Source organism: Mobula hypostoma, chromosome 10, assembly GCF_963921235.1.
Source record: "Mobula hypostoma chromosome 10, sMobHyp1.1, whole genome shotgun sequence".
Lineage (NCBI taxonomy): Eukaryota > Metazoa > Chordata > Chondrichthyes > Myliobatiformes > Myliobatidae > Mobula > Mobula hypostoma.
The window spans coordinates 107043791-107058825 of NC_086106.1; the positions used below are offsets into that span (position 1 = coordinate 107043791).

A 15035-nucleotide genomic window follows, 5' to 3' on the forward strand; every position below is an offset into this window, starting at 1 on the left:
CTGGTATGCTGGTCTTTGTCAGGCAGGGCATTGCACTTAGGAGTTGGGACGTTATGTAGCAGTTGTACAAAATGATGGTGAGATTGCACTTGGAGTATTGTGTACAGTTTCGGTCACTCTGTTATAGGTGAAACATCATTAAACTGGAAAGGGTGCAGAGAAGAAAAGCCCAGATACCTATTTTAGGCAATGAAGCCAACAACAGTAAGAATGAGAAGGGATGCTGGAGGCTAAGACCAATTTGCAGTCACCAATTTCAAAGATTCAAGATTCAAGATTCAAAAAACTTTATTGTCATTCTAACCATACATCAGCTCTGCAGGGCAGAATGAGACAGCGTTTCTCAGGGGCAGTGCAATCATAACATAACAAACGCAACACTAAATAATAAACATAACAATAAATAGTAAAACACAACAGCCACATGTCAGTTAAAAAATTTCACACAATTGGACAGTGAAATCATTTAAAGTGGAACTACTACAAAATGTTTTATTTTTGTTTAAATCTTTCTAAAGTTGCCTTCCTTATCTCCTCCAGGACCTGTACCTGCCACTTTCCCTGGATGATTCGGACTCACTGGGTGACTCGATGTAAGCCACCGGTGTGAGCGGAACAGCAAGCAAAGTCTGGAATTAGCCACCTGAAATAGTGAGACTTGGAAAAGGAAATCTGCCCAGTGCAGAGGTATTGCTGTTGGTGCTCACAAATTGCCAAGTGACACCAATGGAAAAAAAAACTAAAAAAAAAGCCAAAAAGTTGCCCTTTTTTTTTAAACAGTTTGTCCATCACATGAGAAACCTATTATCTTGGAATATCACTGCCTTTTTCTAAACATCTGATATAAAGCACTGTGAGAATATTTCGTAAAACAAGCAGGTCTCTTGTACATCATGTGTTCTGTGAAAATTGTGGTCCCTGATTTTTAATTTCATTGTGCAGTGTGATTTTCCATTCCTCTTTGATATTAATGCGCTGTTGTTATATGCTTCGTTTAAAGATCTGTTTTAATTATTGAGAACCTCTGCCAGTTTTTTCTTTGTACAAGAAAATACTCTGCTGAGCAGAAATGTTTTAACATCCAATTTGTTTAAAAAAGGAAAGAGGAAAAAAAAACCAAAAAAATCACTAAGACTCATTAGTTAAACATAATGCATTGATCTGAAAATGGGAATGAATTTGAGAATGATGAACAACTTAATAAGACTAAGCATAATGATTTTCTAAAGTTAAATTTGATCATGTTTGTTTAATACATTTTTTAGCAACAAAATGATTCTGATTCTTGCTTTTTATGACATTTTGAATGGTAGAACTATTTAGGATTAGATTAACACAGCAAATCTACAATTTACTAATAAGAACACAGTGTTCTTAAGCTTTTTTTAATTTGTGAATGTGTTCACTGTGCAATTATTAAAACCAGTTTGTAACTAAACTTACTGAATAGCATTAATAGAATACTTGTAAGATCTGGTGGTGAAGATTTTTCTTTGAAGACAGATTTGAAAGTGAAAAGGAATGTTGACTTGTTACTGGACTAGGATTAGCATGAAATAAATTTCCCATGTATAGGACTGATCTTCTTTCTTGATTTAGAGGAGATATTTACTGCTTTGCTTGACTTGACATTTAGCTTGCAGGCTGATGTTGCTTGATGTGGAATTCAAAATGTCAGGGCACAGTGAGGCCTCTTACATTCCACAAGCAATCTTTGAAGATTCATGGTCAGATTTTCTCTGTTACATTCTATACTTGCAGAATTTCTTAAGATGGCCATGTTTGGGAAAGAAATAACCCTGTAATACCCTGGTGCTCACAGTGCCATGAATTCCGTCCCTTTTCAACAGTACAAGTTGGATCCTGTAGAAGTAGCTAAGTAGCCCTTTTATTGAATATTGTAGCTAACAACTTTATTTTTAGGCCATAAGCTCCCGTCAACCTTTAGCCAAGAAAAGTATATCTTGGAAGGGATTGGTTGAAAGAAGCCTTCAGGGTGGAAATTTATCTTGTAGTAGATTGTGTGCAATTGATTGTGTTTCTGAAATTCAGTTCCAGACATAAATCTGAGGAGTGGTGGTCAGTGCACGCATGCGCATTCAGCATGTACAACACTGGACGAATTTCAACACTTTGATGTATTGCGATGAGTACATTGCCAATTAATTACTATGATTGATACCCATGGTTCAAATATCCAGTGATGCCATAGTGCAAAAATTTATTGCTCGCTTATATTTAAAAGCATCCATTGCTTAATAGCCATAAAATGAGGGAGGTAGAGAGAATTATTAAGGAAGGCATTTGTCTATAGGAACAATCATAGAACATAATGGTAATCTCTGCCTTCCAAAATACTTTAGTTACTTGGATTCTTTTTTAATCTTGTCGCCATTTTCTAATGCCAGCTATTTTTGATACAGTTTTAATTCACTTAATACCAGTTCAATACAGTTCAAACCGTGCCCAGGAATTAAACACATTTCCATTAAAATGATAAGGGATTTTGAGAAGAAAAGGAAGACACTCAACACAATTTCTGTACCAGGATGTCCATGGTTTTGGCCTTGGAGAATTATTTTCAAAGGTGTTGTGAGACTTCCAAATGGGAAATAGGCTAACCTGTAGATCATGAAGGGCATGCACAGTAATGCCAAGTTTGGGTACACTACTTGTTGATGTTTCTTGCACAAAATTTTATTGTATATTTGAGGCCCTTGACAACACTGAAGCAACTGGAGGCTTGAAGGCTGCTCAACCCAGTTTGGCTGAGCATCAAAATCTGAGGTAGTGATTTTCCCACCAATAATTGCCCAAACCCCTCTCCTCAACCGCTACTTGTTGCCAAATACCTCAGAAATCCCATCATGCCCCCTTCCAAAATCATCTGTCCAATTATCTTCTCATTTTCCTGAACCACCTTGGTTATCCACCACATCTCACACGTCCAAGGTTTTTAGAGAGAGCTGATGAGGAGGAAGTGTTGAGAGCCTATACTTCTCCTCTGCCCCTCACCACCCCATCCTCAGCTCACCTCCCATACCCTGAGGTGGCTTGATAATAGGAAGCAGAGGCTGATGGTGGAAAGTCAATTCTCTGACTGGAAGCCTGTGACCTGTTGAGTGCCCCAGGAGTGTGTGCTGTGACCTCTGTTATTCATTATGTATATAAATAATTTGAATGTGAATATACATGGTACGATTTCCAAACTAGAGGGTCTTGTTGCTAGAGAAGCAGGTTACAATGAATTACGCAGGGAATTTGATCAATCACGAAATGGACTAAGGAACAGCAGAAGGGTTTGAAGCTGGATAAGTGTGAGGTGATGCATTTTGGACATCTAAACCAGGGTAGGAGCTACACAGCAAATGGCAGGGCACTGACATGTTTTGTGGAATAGGGAGACCAAGGAGTATAAGTACACGGTTCACAGAAAGTGGCCCCTGCAATATACAGGATGGTAAAATGGCATTTATCATGCTGGCCTTCATTAGTCAAGACATCGAGCTGAGTGGCAATATGCTGCAGTTATATAGGTTGTTGGTGAGGCTGCACTTGGAGTATCATGTACAGTTTTGGTCACCCTGTTACGGAGAAGATATTGTCAAGCTGGAGAGGGCGAAGGAGAGGTTTACTAGGATGCAGCATAGATTAAAGGGCCTGAGTTACAGGAAGAGGTTGACCACACTGGATCTTGGAGTGTAGGAGAATGAGGGGTGACCTCTTAGAAGTTTATAAAATCACACATGGTATGAATAATGTGGACAGTCACAGTCTTTTCCACAGGGTGGGGAATCCAGACCTACAGGGCATAGATAAGAGGGAGAGATTCAAAAGAGACCTGACCGGTAACGTAGAGGATGGTGAATACCTGGAATGAACTGCCGAGGGAAATGGTTGAGTTAGGTGTAACTGCAACACTGACGGGGCATTTACTGCAGATAGATACATGGAGGGGAAAGGCTTGAAGAGTTATGGGCCAAGCGAGGGCAGCTGAGACAAGCAGGCAGGATGCTGTGGAAAGCACAGGCCATTTGTACTGGTGACCCTGTTTCCATGCTGTATTGCCCTGTGACTGGGGATTCTTATCTTTATAATCCCAATTATCTGCCCGATCCCTAATCCCGAGTTGCCCCCCCCCCCACTATCCTCTATGACACTCCCTCTCATCATGTTGATCTTCCAGTTCTGGGTCCGTAACCATCTCCCCAGTTTTCTACCCAACCCACACAATCTTCTCTCTAGCTTCCGATGCAATCCCCATTCTCTACACAGGTTGGAGATCTCAGTAGAAAGTGCTGCTTTATCACCGCTACACCCCCCCCCACACACACCTCATTATACCCAGGACAATGACTTATCTGCAGTCCTCAAAGGGTTAACTCAATAAAGATTAACAAGTGCGGAGTCACAGTATTTTGTTGGATGTTACACCTGATTCTGAATGTTTCTAGCTGAGTAGCTTCCATGGAGCCATAGAGTAATAATACAAAATGGCAACAGGCGCTTCGGCCCAACTGATCCATGCTGTTCACCTTGCTAATCATAGTTTCCTGCATTCAGCCCTTAGCCCTCTTAACAGCTTCGGTCCATGTACCTATCTAAATGCCTCTTCAATGTTCCAATTGTACACTCCTTGACCACTTTCTCTGGCAACTTATTTCAGATGTTCAGTACTCTCCCATTTAATTTCCATGATCCTGATCTCAACCTTTGGAGTTAATACAAAGTTTAAGATGAAATATGACAGTGTATCCTCATCAAGATGAGGAGGAATAGTCAACAAAGAAACTGTTTCCAGCCTGCTTTCTCCTGTGCTCCACCCAGCAGAATCGCATCAGTCATGAAGAGAGCAGGATAGACATAATTCCACTCTTCCAGCAGGAAGAAGACATACTGACAGGGAATGGCTGGAGATAAGATCTGGAGCAGGGAATGCAGGACATGATTATAACTGTGTCAGTTCATCGACATGAACTGAATCCACGTCACATCATTTGAAGTTCAGACGAGCTAAGTGTCACTCCTTTAATAGCAAGTACAGTGCAGGATTACAGTTAAAACAGGAGTTCGCATTGTGTCTCTTACAGGCAACTGGAATGTGTAGCAATGGAGCAGTTCACCTCTGAGTGGTTGAATTAGTGTCAGTGCACAAGGTTCACAACAATTGGAGAAAGTGGCTTGGGCCTTTTCATAAGCAAGATCTACTTAAGTGCTTCCTTTAAACTGCACATCATTAGATTTCATGTTGTGGCAATCTCTGGCTGTTCAGGATTTGCCCTGCGTACATTGTAGGGCAGATTAAAAGTGTGCTGAGATAACTGAGCATATTAAAGCCCGTGCACAAGGTGTGATTCAATATTCTCCATTCGTGGGTCTTTGCAGTTACTGGCCTGGACAGCTGATTAAGCTCCTGCCACAAGAAGGTAGCTTTTAATAGATATGATTAGCTGCTCTGGTGGGCTCCTGGCCTTTCCAGGCAGATAGACCTTGCTGTGAGGTTATGCTCTGTGCTTCCAGGAGAAGGGAGTGAGACCACTTTATGAGGCGAAGCCGTAGGCTGCAGCAAATGAAATGACCTCATGAGGCAAATTCCCCTCAAATGCCCTGAGAGGCAAATTCACTGGTTAGTTTATGTTGCAGCATGCCCCTGTGAATAGAGCGTAGGTGAACTGCTGGTAATTGAAAAGAATGCAGTTTGATAGTAATGCTAACAAGCAGTATTTATTCAACAAAGTATCATTACCTATGGCTATGAGTGTATTACAGTGGTATCTTTTATTTTTCATTGAATATTTTAACCAAAGTGGCAGTTGATTTGTATGTATTCTTCTAAGCTAGACAAAGGCTCACAGAGACTAAAGCCAGTCTCTGATTAGCATATCTGGCCAGCCTAAAATGAAAGCTGGTGTTAATGGTCCAAATGTTACAAATAGAGATCAAATTACAAAAGATAAAAAGAAACCTTTATAATAGACTGAAGCGTTGCCTGCTATGTTCTGCATTCATTCTTCTTTTCGCCATGCACATCATGGGCAGTGCAACCTGGGACTGCCAGCATTCCCATGGAAACAGATGGGCTGTTTTCGTCGCCACGCAACGAGACGTGCGGGAATAAGTGGCACTGTTCCCATAATTGGCTGTTGCCATGTGAGGCAGCGACATGAATGTGAAAAAGCAGGAAGGTGAAGTAAAGTTAGTTCAGGATACAAGTCATCAGCAGAGGCTGGGCACAATGTGAAATAAATTGGCACGATGGAGATTGGTTAGAATGCTGACATAGAACATGCAGTGGATCAGCACTGAACCTGGTTAATACTGATTACGGGATTACATTTATAGTGTTTTATATCCAGAGAAATGTATTGCTGAACAGCTCCACTGTCCTCTCTAATTACTTTATCAGACTAGAGGATAAATGATGATTTCTGGCATTTCTTGTCATAGTGTCTTCACAACCTCTCCATATAATTTAAAATGTAATACTCTGGTGCATACAATAACAGTGCTCTTCAAACGTAGAAGCTGGACTTAAATACAGCTAGGCCAATGTGATGCAAATTTTATCTCTGCACTTTGATTTTAAATGTCCTCTCTGTGGTGTTTTTAATCCATTCTGAGTTACAAACGTGTAGCCCCACTTGCTGGAAATTGATCTAAAATTCTCAATGTAATCAGAGGAGTGAAAGGTTGAGCCATATTCACATTAGTCTGGTTTTGAACTTGCCTCTGCAATTTATAGCAATGAAGCTTTTTAGGGCAAAGGAATTGAGATTCTTTGCCTCTGACTGTGTTGGACCTTGTCTAACACCCCGTGCTGGTGGTGAAGACTAGAGGTGAAAGTGTTTCCCAGCATCACAATCTCAACCAGCATAGTCTTCACAATATATAAAATTTATACTCTTTTAGTTCAACTGTTGTGTTCTTCATCTCATGGTTGCTGAATGTGCATTTTTTTCTCTACTGTCTTTATTCACCTTACTGTATTTACGGTTCTCCAGATGGATCTGCTATGTTTAAGTTGCGTTCATTTCTCGGACAGCACCAAAAGGCGCGTGTTGCCCAGACAACCTTAGCATCCAATCTATCACAGACACTAACCTCTTCACCACAGCCCTTCTCCGCGTCTAAAAGCTTGGCTGTTTCCTCATTCATGCAGTTCCGATCAAGATCTTAGATCTAAACATAAGTACATTTTATTTTCTGCAGATGCTGCCTGACATGCTAACTAATCTCAGCATTTTCCGTTTTATTTGTGAAATGTATCACATTTGTGATATGTTGTGTATAAAATAGCTCCATCCTGTAATGTTCCAGACCTTTGTTTAAAGTGCATCTTATGAACAGGGCTAGATGATATTCTCATACACGATTAGATTCAATAGGCCAAGTGACTTCCTTGGAAATTTCTAAATTCACTTTTAATAATAGTGAAAACCTAATGAGTTTGTCTCTTTGCATGTCACAGAATGTTAGAACTGTGACAGATATGAAAATCTACTGATAAAGAATTTATTAATGAGCCTTGGATATTGTTGAGATTGTAAAGGAGTATGTGCTGTATTCCTGATCTTAATGTTGACTTCAGGTGAAATTAGCAAAGCAAATCCAGACCAAAATTAAAGAGGTCATTTGATGCCGTCACAGACGGTGCCTTCCAGAGCTGAAGGCAAGGATCAGATTTCCTCCCTGTACACCATTAACTGGATATCTCACTGATCCTTACTCCAATACCACTCTGATTTCCCCCATGAATGGGAAATGGAAACACATGTTTAAAAGCTTCATGCTTTAAACAGGAATCTTCTAACACTCAACAAGTATCCTGTGGTGTTGAAAGTGGTTAATCCTTTAAAATTAGTCAGAAATAAATGGTTGACTTGATGCCATAAAAACGATGCGAAACATTTTAAAACCTGCAACTTCATATTGAAACGCTAATATTTTCTATATCCTTTGCATAATAGGTCTCAAAGAACATCCTGCTTTCCATGTCATTACTCCCAGTGACTGTCATTCTCTGCAGTCACTCTCTAACGCAAACAATTCTCTGGGACCGCTCCCAAGTACTTGGCTTTCTCTGTATAATCATTCCCAGGTGTCACCTACTTTCAACATAATTCCCTTATTGCTTGTTTCTGACTAGATCATCTTGGGGGATCCAGTTAGTTCTTGGTGAGCAGTGGTTGTAGTACAGCAATACACCTCTCTGTAAATCCATTATCAGAAAATTAACCAGAATAGCAATGAAATAATATTAAAGCTCAAATGCAACAAAATTTGGTTTTGAAAGCAAAAAGCCTGCCATCAAGTTAAATATGTAATGGAACTAAGGGAAGGATGTTCCTTTATAAAGCATTAATTTCTGAATAGTTTGCTTGCTTGTTTTTTTCTATAAAATCAGTGCTATCATGCTTGAAACTTGCATGTTTTCTGCTTTCTGTGGTGAAAAGTCAGTTTGCTCCTTTTTGCTGCCTTTTTTGTGAAATTCTAAATGTACATAAAATGTTTATTATTATTGACTTTTTAAACTAATAGTGAATAGATGTAGTTGGAACTCTGTAACGTAGTTTTACTAAAGTGCACACTAGTAGAGATTAAATGATAGAAGTGTTTGCTTGTTAGGTGAGGTGTAGAGGATTAATTTCCATTCAGCTTTGAGGTTCCTACGCAGTAATTTCAGTTTCTCTTTCGTGGCAAGTTTGACATAATTGACCTCTGCATTTGACTCTACCTATTCTTCAAAGGTAGAACTAAAAACGTTGATAGTATTCGCAACCGCATGAGATTTGCCTTCACTTTAGGCTTTGCTTCATATATTCCGATATAGCCCTGGAAATTCTCACAGGGCTGTTTTAAAAGAAAGCAGTTCATTCTTTTATAGCCTTCAGGATGGGTTTATACTGTTTTTAAAAAGACGAGGTCAAATCATTCCATTTTTTTAGACTGCTATCAAAGAGAAACTCAAGTTTGTTTTGTGACTTCTTTTCTAACACTTGTAGTTTGGAGTTGTATTCATTTAAATGTACATTTGCAAGATGTGTGTAATTTAAAAAAATACATTTGATGGAAATCTTATTGACGTGTTTGTGTTTTATTTAATCTATAAAGCGATGTGACTGAAGTACAATATTTAAATTTAATGCTATCAGTTTTCTCTGTTTTAATGAGCTGGCGACAAAAAAGCTGGGTGGCTTGTCCATAACGTTTGCACCAGTCTTACACAGTTATTCAGGGCTAAGTGTGAAGAGGTAGATGCTACTGGGGATCCTTTCTGCACGGATTGAGTTATAACCTTCTCTTTTGTATATATTCTCATAGCCATTGCAGTCACCTTACTCTTCTGGTAAGAAAATTCTTTCCCTCATTGACAGATTTGAGATTAGGATGTCAACAGTTGGAAACTTGCTGACACAAAACCTTATCCCACTACACAGGAATACGAACCTCAGGTGGACAAAGCTACTTTGCAGCCCAAGTAATTTATCACTCAGTATGACTGACCAATTGTATTAAAACCCTAGCATCTGCCACACAAACAACAGTAAAAGGGAGGCTGGGAAGGAATATTAACTGAATCTCACGTACTATTTAAAAGAAATACTCCCCTTATGAAAGTCTGTAGTATACATCTTCATGTACAATGAGAGTTCTGGTTCACTTTCAACATGGAGCTATCACTCAGAAGTGACAAAATTATGGCGCTATATTATGTACTTTTAGGGGAAAAAATGAACGAAAAAGCAGCTGAAAAATTAATTGACATCTAGTAATTTTTAGATTTTCTTCTATGTGCATGTTGCTAAAGAGAACATGGATCCTCGTTTAAAACTGATAATTAACAAGATGGAATTGTTAATAGGACCATAAACATAAAAGATAACATCTTCATGTAAATAATTTACTTATAAATAAATTAACTATAGTGTAAAGTGCTTCAGAAGATGCCCCCATATGTGATTTTAAAAAGTAGCAGATTCTCTCGCTAATAACCCTCTAAATTCAGAAAATCTTGCATCAAATTAATCCTTAACATTCTAAATTCCATGGTATACGAGTCTAGTTTCTGTAATCTTTCTAGATTGTAGAAATTGTATTTCACCATGTTTGGTGCATCTAGCACTAGTGCCTGATTTGGTGACCTGCAAAGACACTAACATTGCCTGCCAGGACCCTGGAGGCACCATTACGCGGAGATGTAATTCCGTCACTGACTGCTGGGAAGATAGTCAGTGCCGTCATGTGCATTCTCTGACACAGCTGCAGTGACTGCACTAAAGAAGGGAAACAATAGATAGAAGGGAAAACATATCGGGTAGGAAGATGCATCTTCACAACAGCTGGCCACATACCACTCACCCCAATCATCTGCCCAATGAGGTAATGCTTGTTTAACACTCGCTTCTTCTGGCGGCTTAATCTAAGGGCTGATAACCGCCCTGCTTGGCCATACTTAAGAAATCTCGTTTGGGTGGATGCTGCGCGATGTGTCCCCTGTTACAAATCAGTACCCCAAAATAACAAACAGTACACAATATGCGATTAAACGATTGAGCTTTATAACTCTTTACTTTGACTATATGATTAGTAGAGAAACAAAATATAAAAGAAAAGGTGCCAATAATCTTATTAAACAGTCATGTGCACACAAAGTTGGAGCTCACGCAGTCCAGCAGTTCTTCTGGATCTCCTTCTGGACCATTGATCTCCTCCTTTGGACCCCCAGTCGGGTGGTCTACCAACTCACTCAAGTCGCGTCTCCTCTCTCCATTCCCCTTGCGCCTTCTGGCAAAAACCCGCGAAACCAACAGCTTTCAGACACACAAGAAAGAATAACATTTCCCCCATTGCATAGTCACCCGTTATCTCTAGTTACAACCCAAACATTGCTGCTACAGAGAAAACATTACCTCATCAGTTAACATCACAGAGAAACCACTACATTTTCCCCCCACCAAATTAAGTCATGCCCTCATGACATTGAGGTAATTTGCCAACCCTTCCTGCAAAACACAAAGCCCAATCCAGGTGCAAAAAGCAGTGACATAGCTCCCCAAAACCGTAGAGATCACGCCCTGTTCTTCAGGCGCTACATAGGCCAACCTATCTGGTGTCTTCTAATTCTCTGAGACCTCTGTACCTCCTCACCTAACTCTTCAGACTCAGACGCTACCAGGGATAACTTTGGGTCTGCTTGCTCAGTCCTCTTGCAATGTATCACTCTTGTCCCCCTGCATCTGGGAGCCCTCTGTCCCGTCTCCAGGCCCTGCTTCCTCTCCTTCAGGGTCCTGCTGTAACCCAGGCTGCCCACAGCTAGCCCCCTCCACTTCACCTGACTCAGTGGGAGAAGGGCCAGGAGTCTCTTCCTCAATGGGGAGTTAGCGAAAGGCAGCATGTACCACACATCCAGATCATCATCCTCCGAATCAGTGGCAGTGCCCGGCCCAGCCTCTCCACGTTTTCACAGAGTCCTCTTACTAGGTGCCAAGTCGGGTTCTAGGTCTACCTGCACCTCTTGACCCAGCAGCAACAGGTGGTTCCGATGGAGAATCTTGACAGGCCCATTCCCCTCCTCAGGCCTCACCCAGAAAACTGGTAGGTTTGGCATCTGACTCTCCACCACATAGGGTGTGGCCGCCCAGCGGTCAGCCAACTTGTGCTTTCCAGGTAGCCCCAAATCCCTTATGAGGACTCGGTCTCCCGGCAGGAGTTGGGAGAACCTCACTTTCTGATCATACCTCCCCTTATTCCCTTGATTCTAAGCCCTTTTCAGCTGTCTCCTCATATCAGACACATACTTCAGATAAGGCTTTGGTGGTAAGTTGCCCGCGTTAGTCCCAAAACAAAGGTCAATGGGCAACCTCACCTCACGCCCAAACATCAGATAATATGGCAAGTACCCAGTAGCTTCATTTCGTGTACGGTTGTAACAGTGAACCAGGTGCCCAATATGTTGACTCCAGATGCTCTTCTTGCTGATCTCCAGGATCCCGAGCATACCTAGCAAGGTCCGATTAAACCTCCCAGGCTGGGGATCGCCCTGCGGGTGATAGGGTGTGGTCCTCGTTCTCAACTCCAAGCATGTCCAGTAACTCTTGGATGAGTCTGCTCTCGAGGTCCCGTCCCTGGTCACCATGTTTCCACCTGGGAAGGCCATAATGAACGAAATACTTCTCCCATAACACTTTTGCCACCGTAGTCACCCTCTGGTCCTCGGTAGGAAAAGCCTGAGTATATCTGGTGTAGTGGTCTGTGATGACTAAGACATTCGCCGTGTTGCTGGCATTGGGTTCTATGGACAGGAAATCCATACACACCAGTTTCAGGGGCAAATGGGACAAAGGAGCTGCCTGTGTAGGCAGTGTCTTCTGCCGTATGCATCGAATGCACGGCTTGCAGTATTCTTCAACCTCCCACTTCATTCGGGGACAGTAAAACTGGTCTCTGAGCAATCCATAAGTCTTTTCCACCCCCAAATGTCCAGAATCATCATGAAGTGACTTCAACGCAATCCTCCGATACTTCTCAGGCACAACCAGCTGGCAACGCCGAGGTCAGTCCAGGGGTAACGTGATCCGGTATAAGATCTGGTTCTTCAACTCCAACCAATGCCAAGTAATGGAGGCACCAAAGCGTGTTTCATCTTCGCCGCCTGAGCCTTGTCTCCCTTTTCAACCGCAGACCAAATAGTGCCAATGCCCGGATCATCTCGCCGAGCAGCTGCCACTTCCCCAGAACTCAATTCTGGCAGCTGACTGGTCTTCAGAACAGTCAGGTTACGGTAAACTGGGGGAATGGTGTCATCAGAAGCCCCCAGTTGATCCACTGCTCAATCTTGCCTCTCATTTTCCTCGGCCTTCACGGTGATGGCAAACTGACACATGGCCTTCACCCCAGGGGCAGGAACGCTCTCCCACTCTTCGTCCATGTCCAGTCCTTCATGCACCCGTTGGAACAAAGCATCCGCAGCAACGTTCCGGCTCCCTGGCCGGTACTGCAGGCTGAAATCATAGGCCGACAATGCTGCCAACCACCGATGGCCTGTGGCATCCAGTTTCACCAAGGTCAGGATATAAGTTAGGGGGTTATCGTCTGTCCTCACCTCAAACTTGGCCCCATAAAGATAGTCACTCAGCTTATCCACCACCACCCATTTCAACACCAGGAATTCCAACTTGTGCATGGGATAGTTGATCTTGGAGGGCGACAAACTCCGGCTGACAAAAACCACAGGCCTCAACCTGGTGCCCTGATCCTGATACCGAACGCCCCCTAACCCCACCGGCTGGCATCTGTGCGTAGTTCATATGGCAATCGGGGGTCAGCAAAAGCCAGCACCGGTGTCTGGGTCAGCAACTCTTTCAGCGATTGAAAAGCCTCCTCTCATTTTGCATCACACCTCTGTCCGAAGGGCTCCAATGGGTTTAGATATTCTCCACCCTCCCATCCTTCTTTTCCTTTCCCTTTCTTCCCCAAGGGAGGGTAACCGCACAGAAGCTGATTCAAGGGATGACTCACTTTGGCGTATCCCTTCTCCGATAATAACCACAGAACTCAAGGAACAAGTGCAGAGTGCTCACAGTCTGGAGCCTCAGCCAAGTGGTCACCGCTTCTATCTTAGCCGGGTCTGTAGCTACTCCATTCCATGAGATTATATCTCTGACATAGCTAACAGACGTCTTGCAGAACTGGCACTTGTCCAGAGAAAGTTTTAACCCTTCATCTTTCAGGCAGCTGAGCACCTTCAGTAGCCTCGCTTCATGTTCTTCCAAGGTGGATCCAAATACTATAAGGTCATCCAAATACACCAACACCTCAAGCAAGTTCATATCCCCCACTGTCTTCTCCATGATCCTCTGGAAGGTGGCAGGGGCTCCCGATATATGAGGCATCCTTTCAAACTGGAAGAATCCCAGGGGACATATAAATGCCGTCTTCTCTTTACCGGCCTCACTCATCAGGATCTGGTAGAATCCCCTCCTCAAATCCAGCACACTAAACCACTTCACACCACTCAGGCAGGTCAGCGCACCCTCGACCCTCGGGACCGTATACTGGTCAGGGACGGTGCGCCAGTTCAGAGTCCTATAGTCCACACACATGCATCCCTTCCCGTTCTTCTTCCGGGCCGCTACTATTGGGGATGCATAGGGACTTCGGGACTCAGTGATGATCCCAGCTAACTTCAACTTACACAAACGCTACCGCACATCTTCCACGTCTGCAGGGGCCAGTTGCCGCAACCTCTCTCTAAACAGGGTGTCCTCGATCACCCGGATAGTGTGACGAGTGCTCTTGGAACAACCCACATCAAACTGGCCAATGGAAAAGACACCTTCCAGCTTCAACATCTTCTCTACCAGCCTCCTTTTCCAACCCAGCGGCACCAGGGAGTCCATGAAGTCAAATGCCTCAGCGGTCAACTTTTCCCCTTTTTCCAATAGTCTCTCTCCAGCGGGTCTCATGAGGGCACTAGACATTACCGTCACCAGGAACAAATGCGCCAAGGGCATCCCTCTCTTAAACGTGAGCTCTCTCTTCATAGTGTTCCTAATAATCAAAGCCATCCTGCTCGCCTGTACAACGAAGGGCCCCTGCAATTTGGGCCTCACCAGCAGCCCCACCGGAAATCAGAACTCCCCCTTGAGGTCTTCCGGAGCGTCCATTAAGAGGGCTTGACCCTCAGGCACTCCAGGAAACCTAGGGGTCCCCATCACTCTCGCTACTTCCCCGGGCTGTATCACCTTAGGCTTCAACTGGGTGCACCACACAGTCCCTTGTTTAAATTTGGTATCCGGCCCAGTGCGGCCTTGCGCTTCCTCAAACGCAGCTCGAAACACTGGGTGCACAGACAAGGTCCCTAAAAAACTCTCACCCGCCTTCTCCTTGCAGGCCCCCATGAGCCTCCGTACAAGAGGGGTGTTGGGCCCCACCAGGATTGAAACAGCACCCGTCTCAACCAGATCCGGACAAACCAGCACTAACATCTCAAGAACCTCAGACATTCCCACATCGGCCTCCAGTTTCAATAACAA

The 15035-nt window shown here is 43.1% G+C and overlaps 1 protein-coding gene across 5 annotated transcripts in view; it reads left to right on the top strand.

The window, feature by feature from the left end:
* LOC134353098 (neuronal migration protein doublecortin-like) overlaps positions 1-9078 on the top strand; it is a 184110-nt gene extending 175032 nt beyond the window's left edge. For all 5 annotated transcript variants that reach the window (XM_063060994.1, XM_063060998.1, XM_063060996.1 and 2 more), the window contains one exon: positions 541-9078. In XM_063060994.1, coding sequence (XP_062917064.1) covers positions 541-597 — 57 coding nt within the window. In that variant the 3' untranslated portion in view covers positions 598-9078. The remainder of the gene's footprint in view (positions 1-540) is intronic.
* Positions 9079-15035: the final 5957 nt, after the last annotated feature.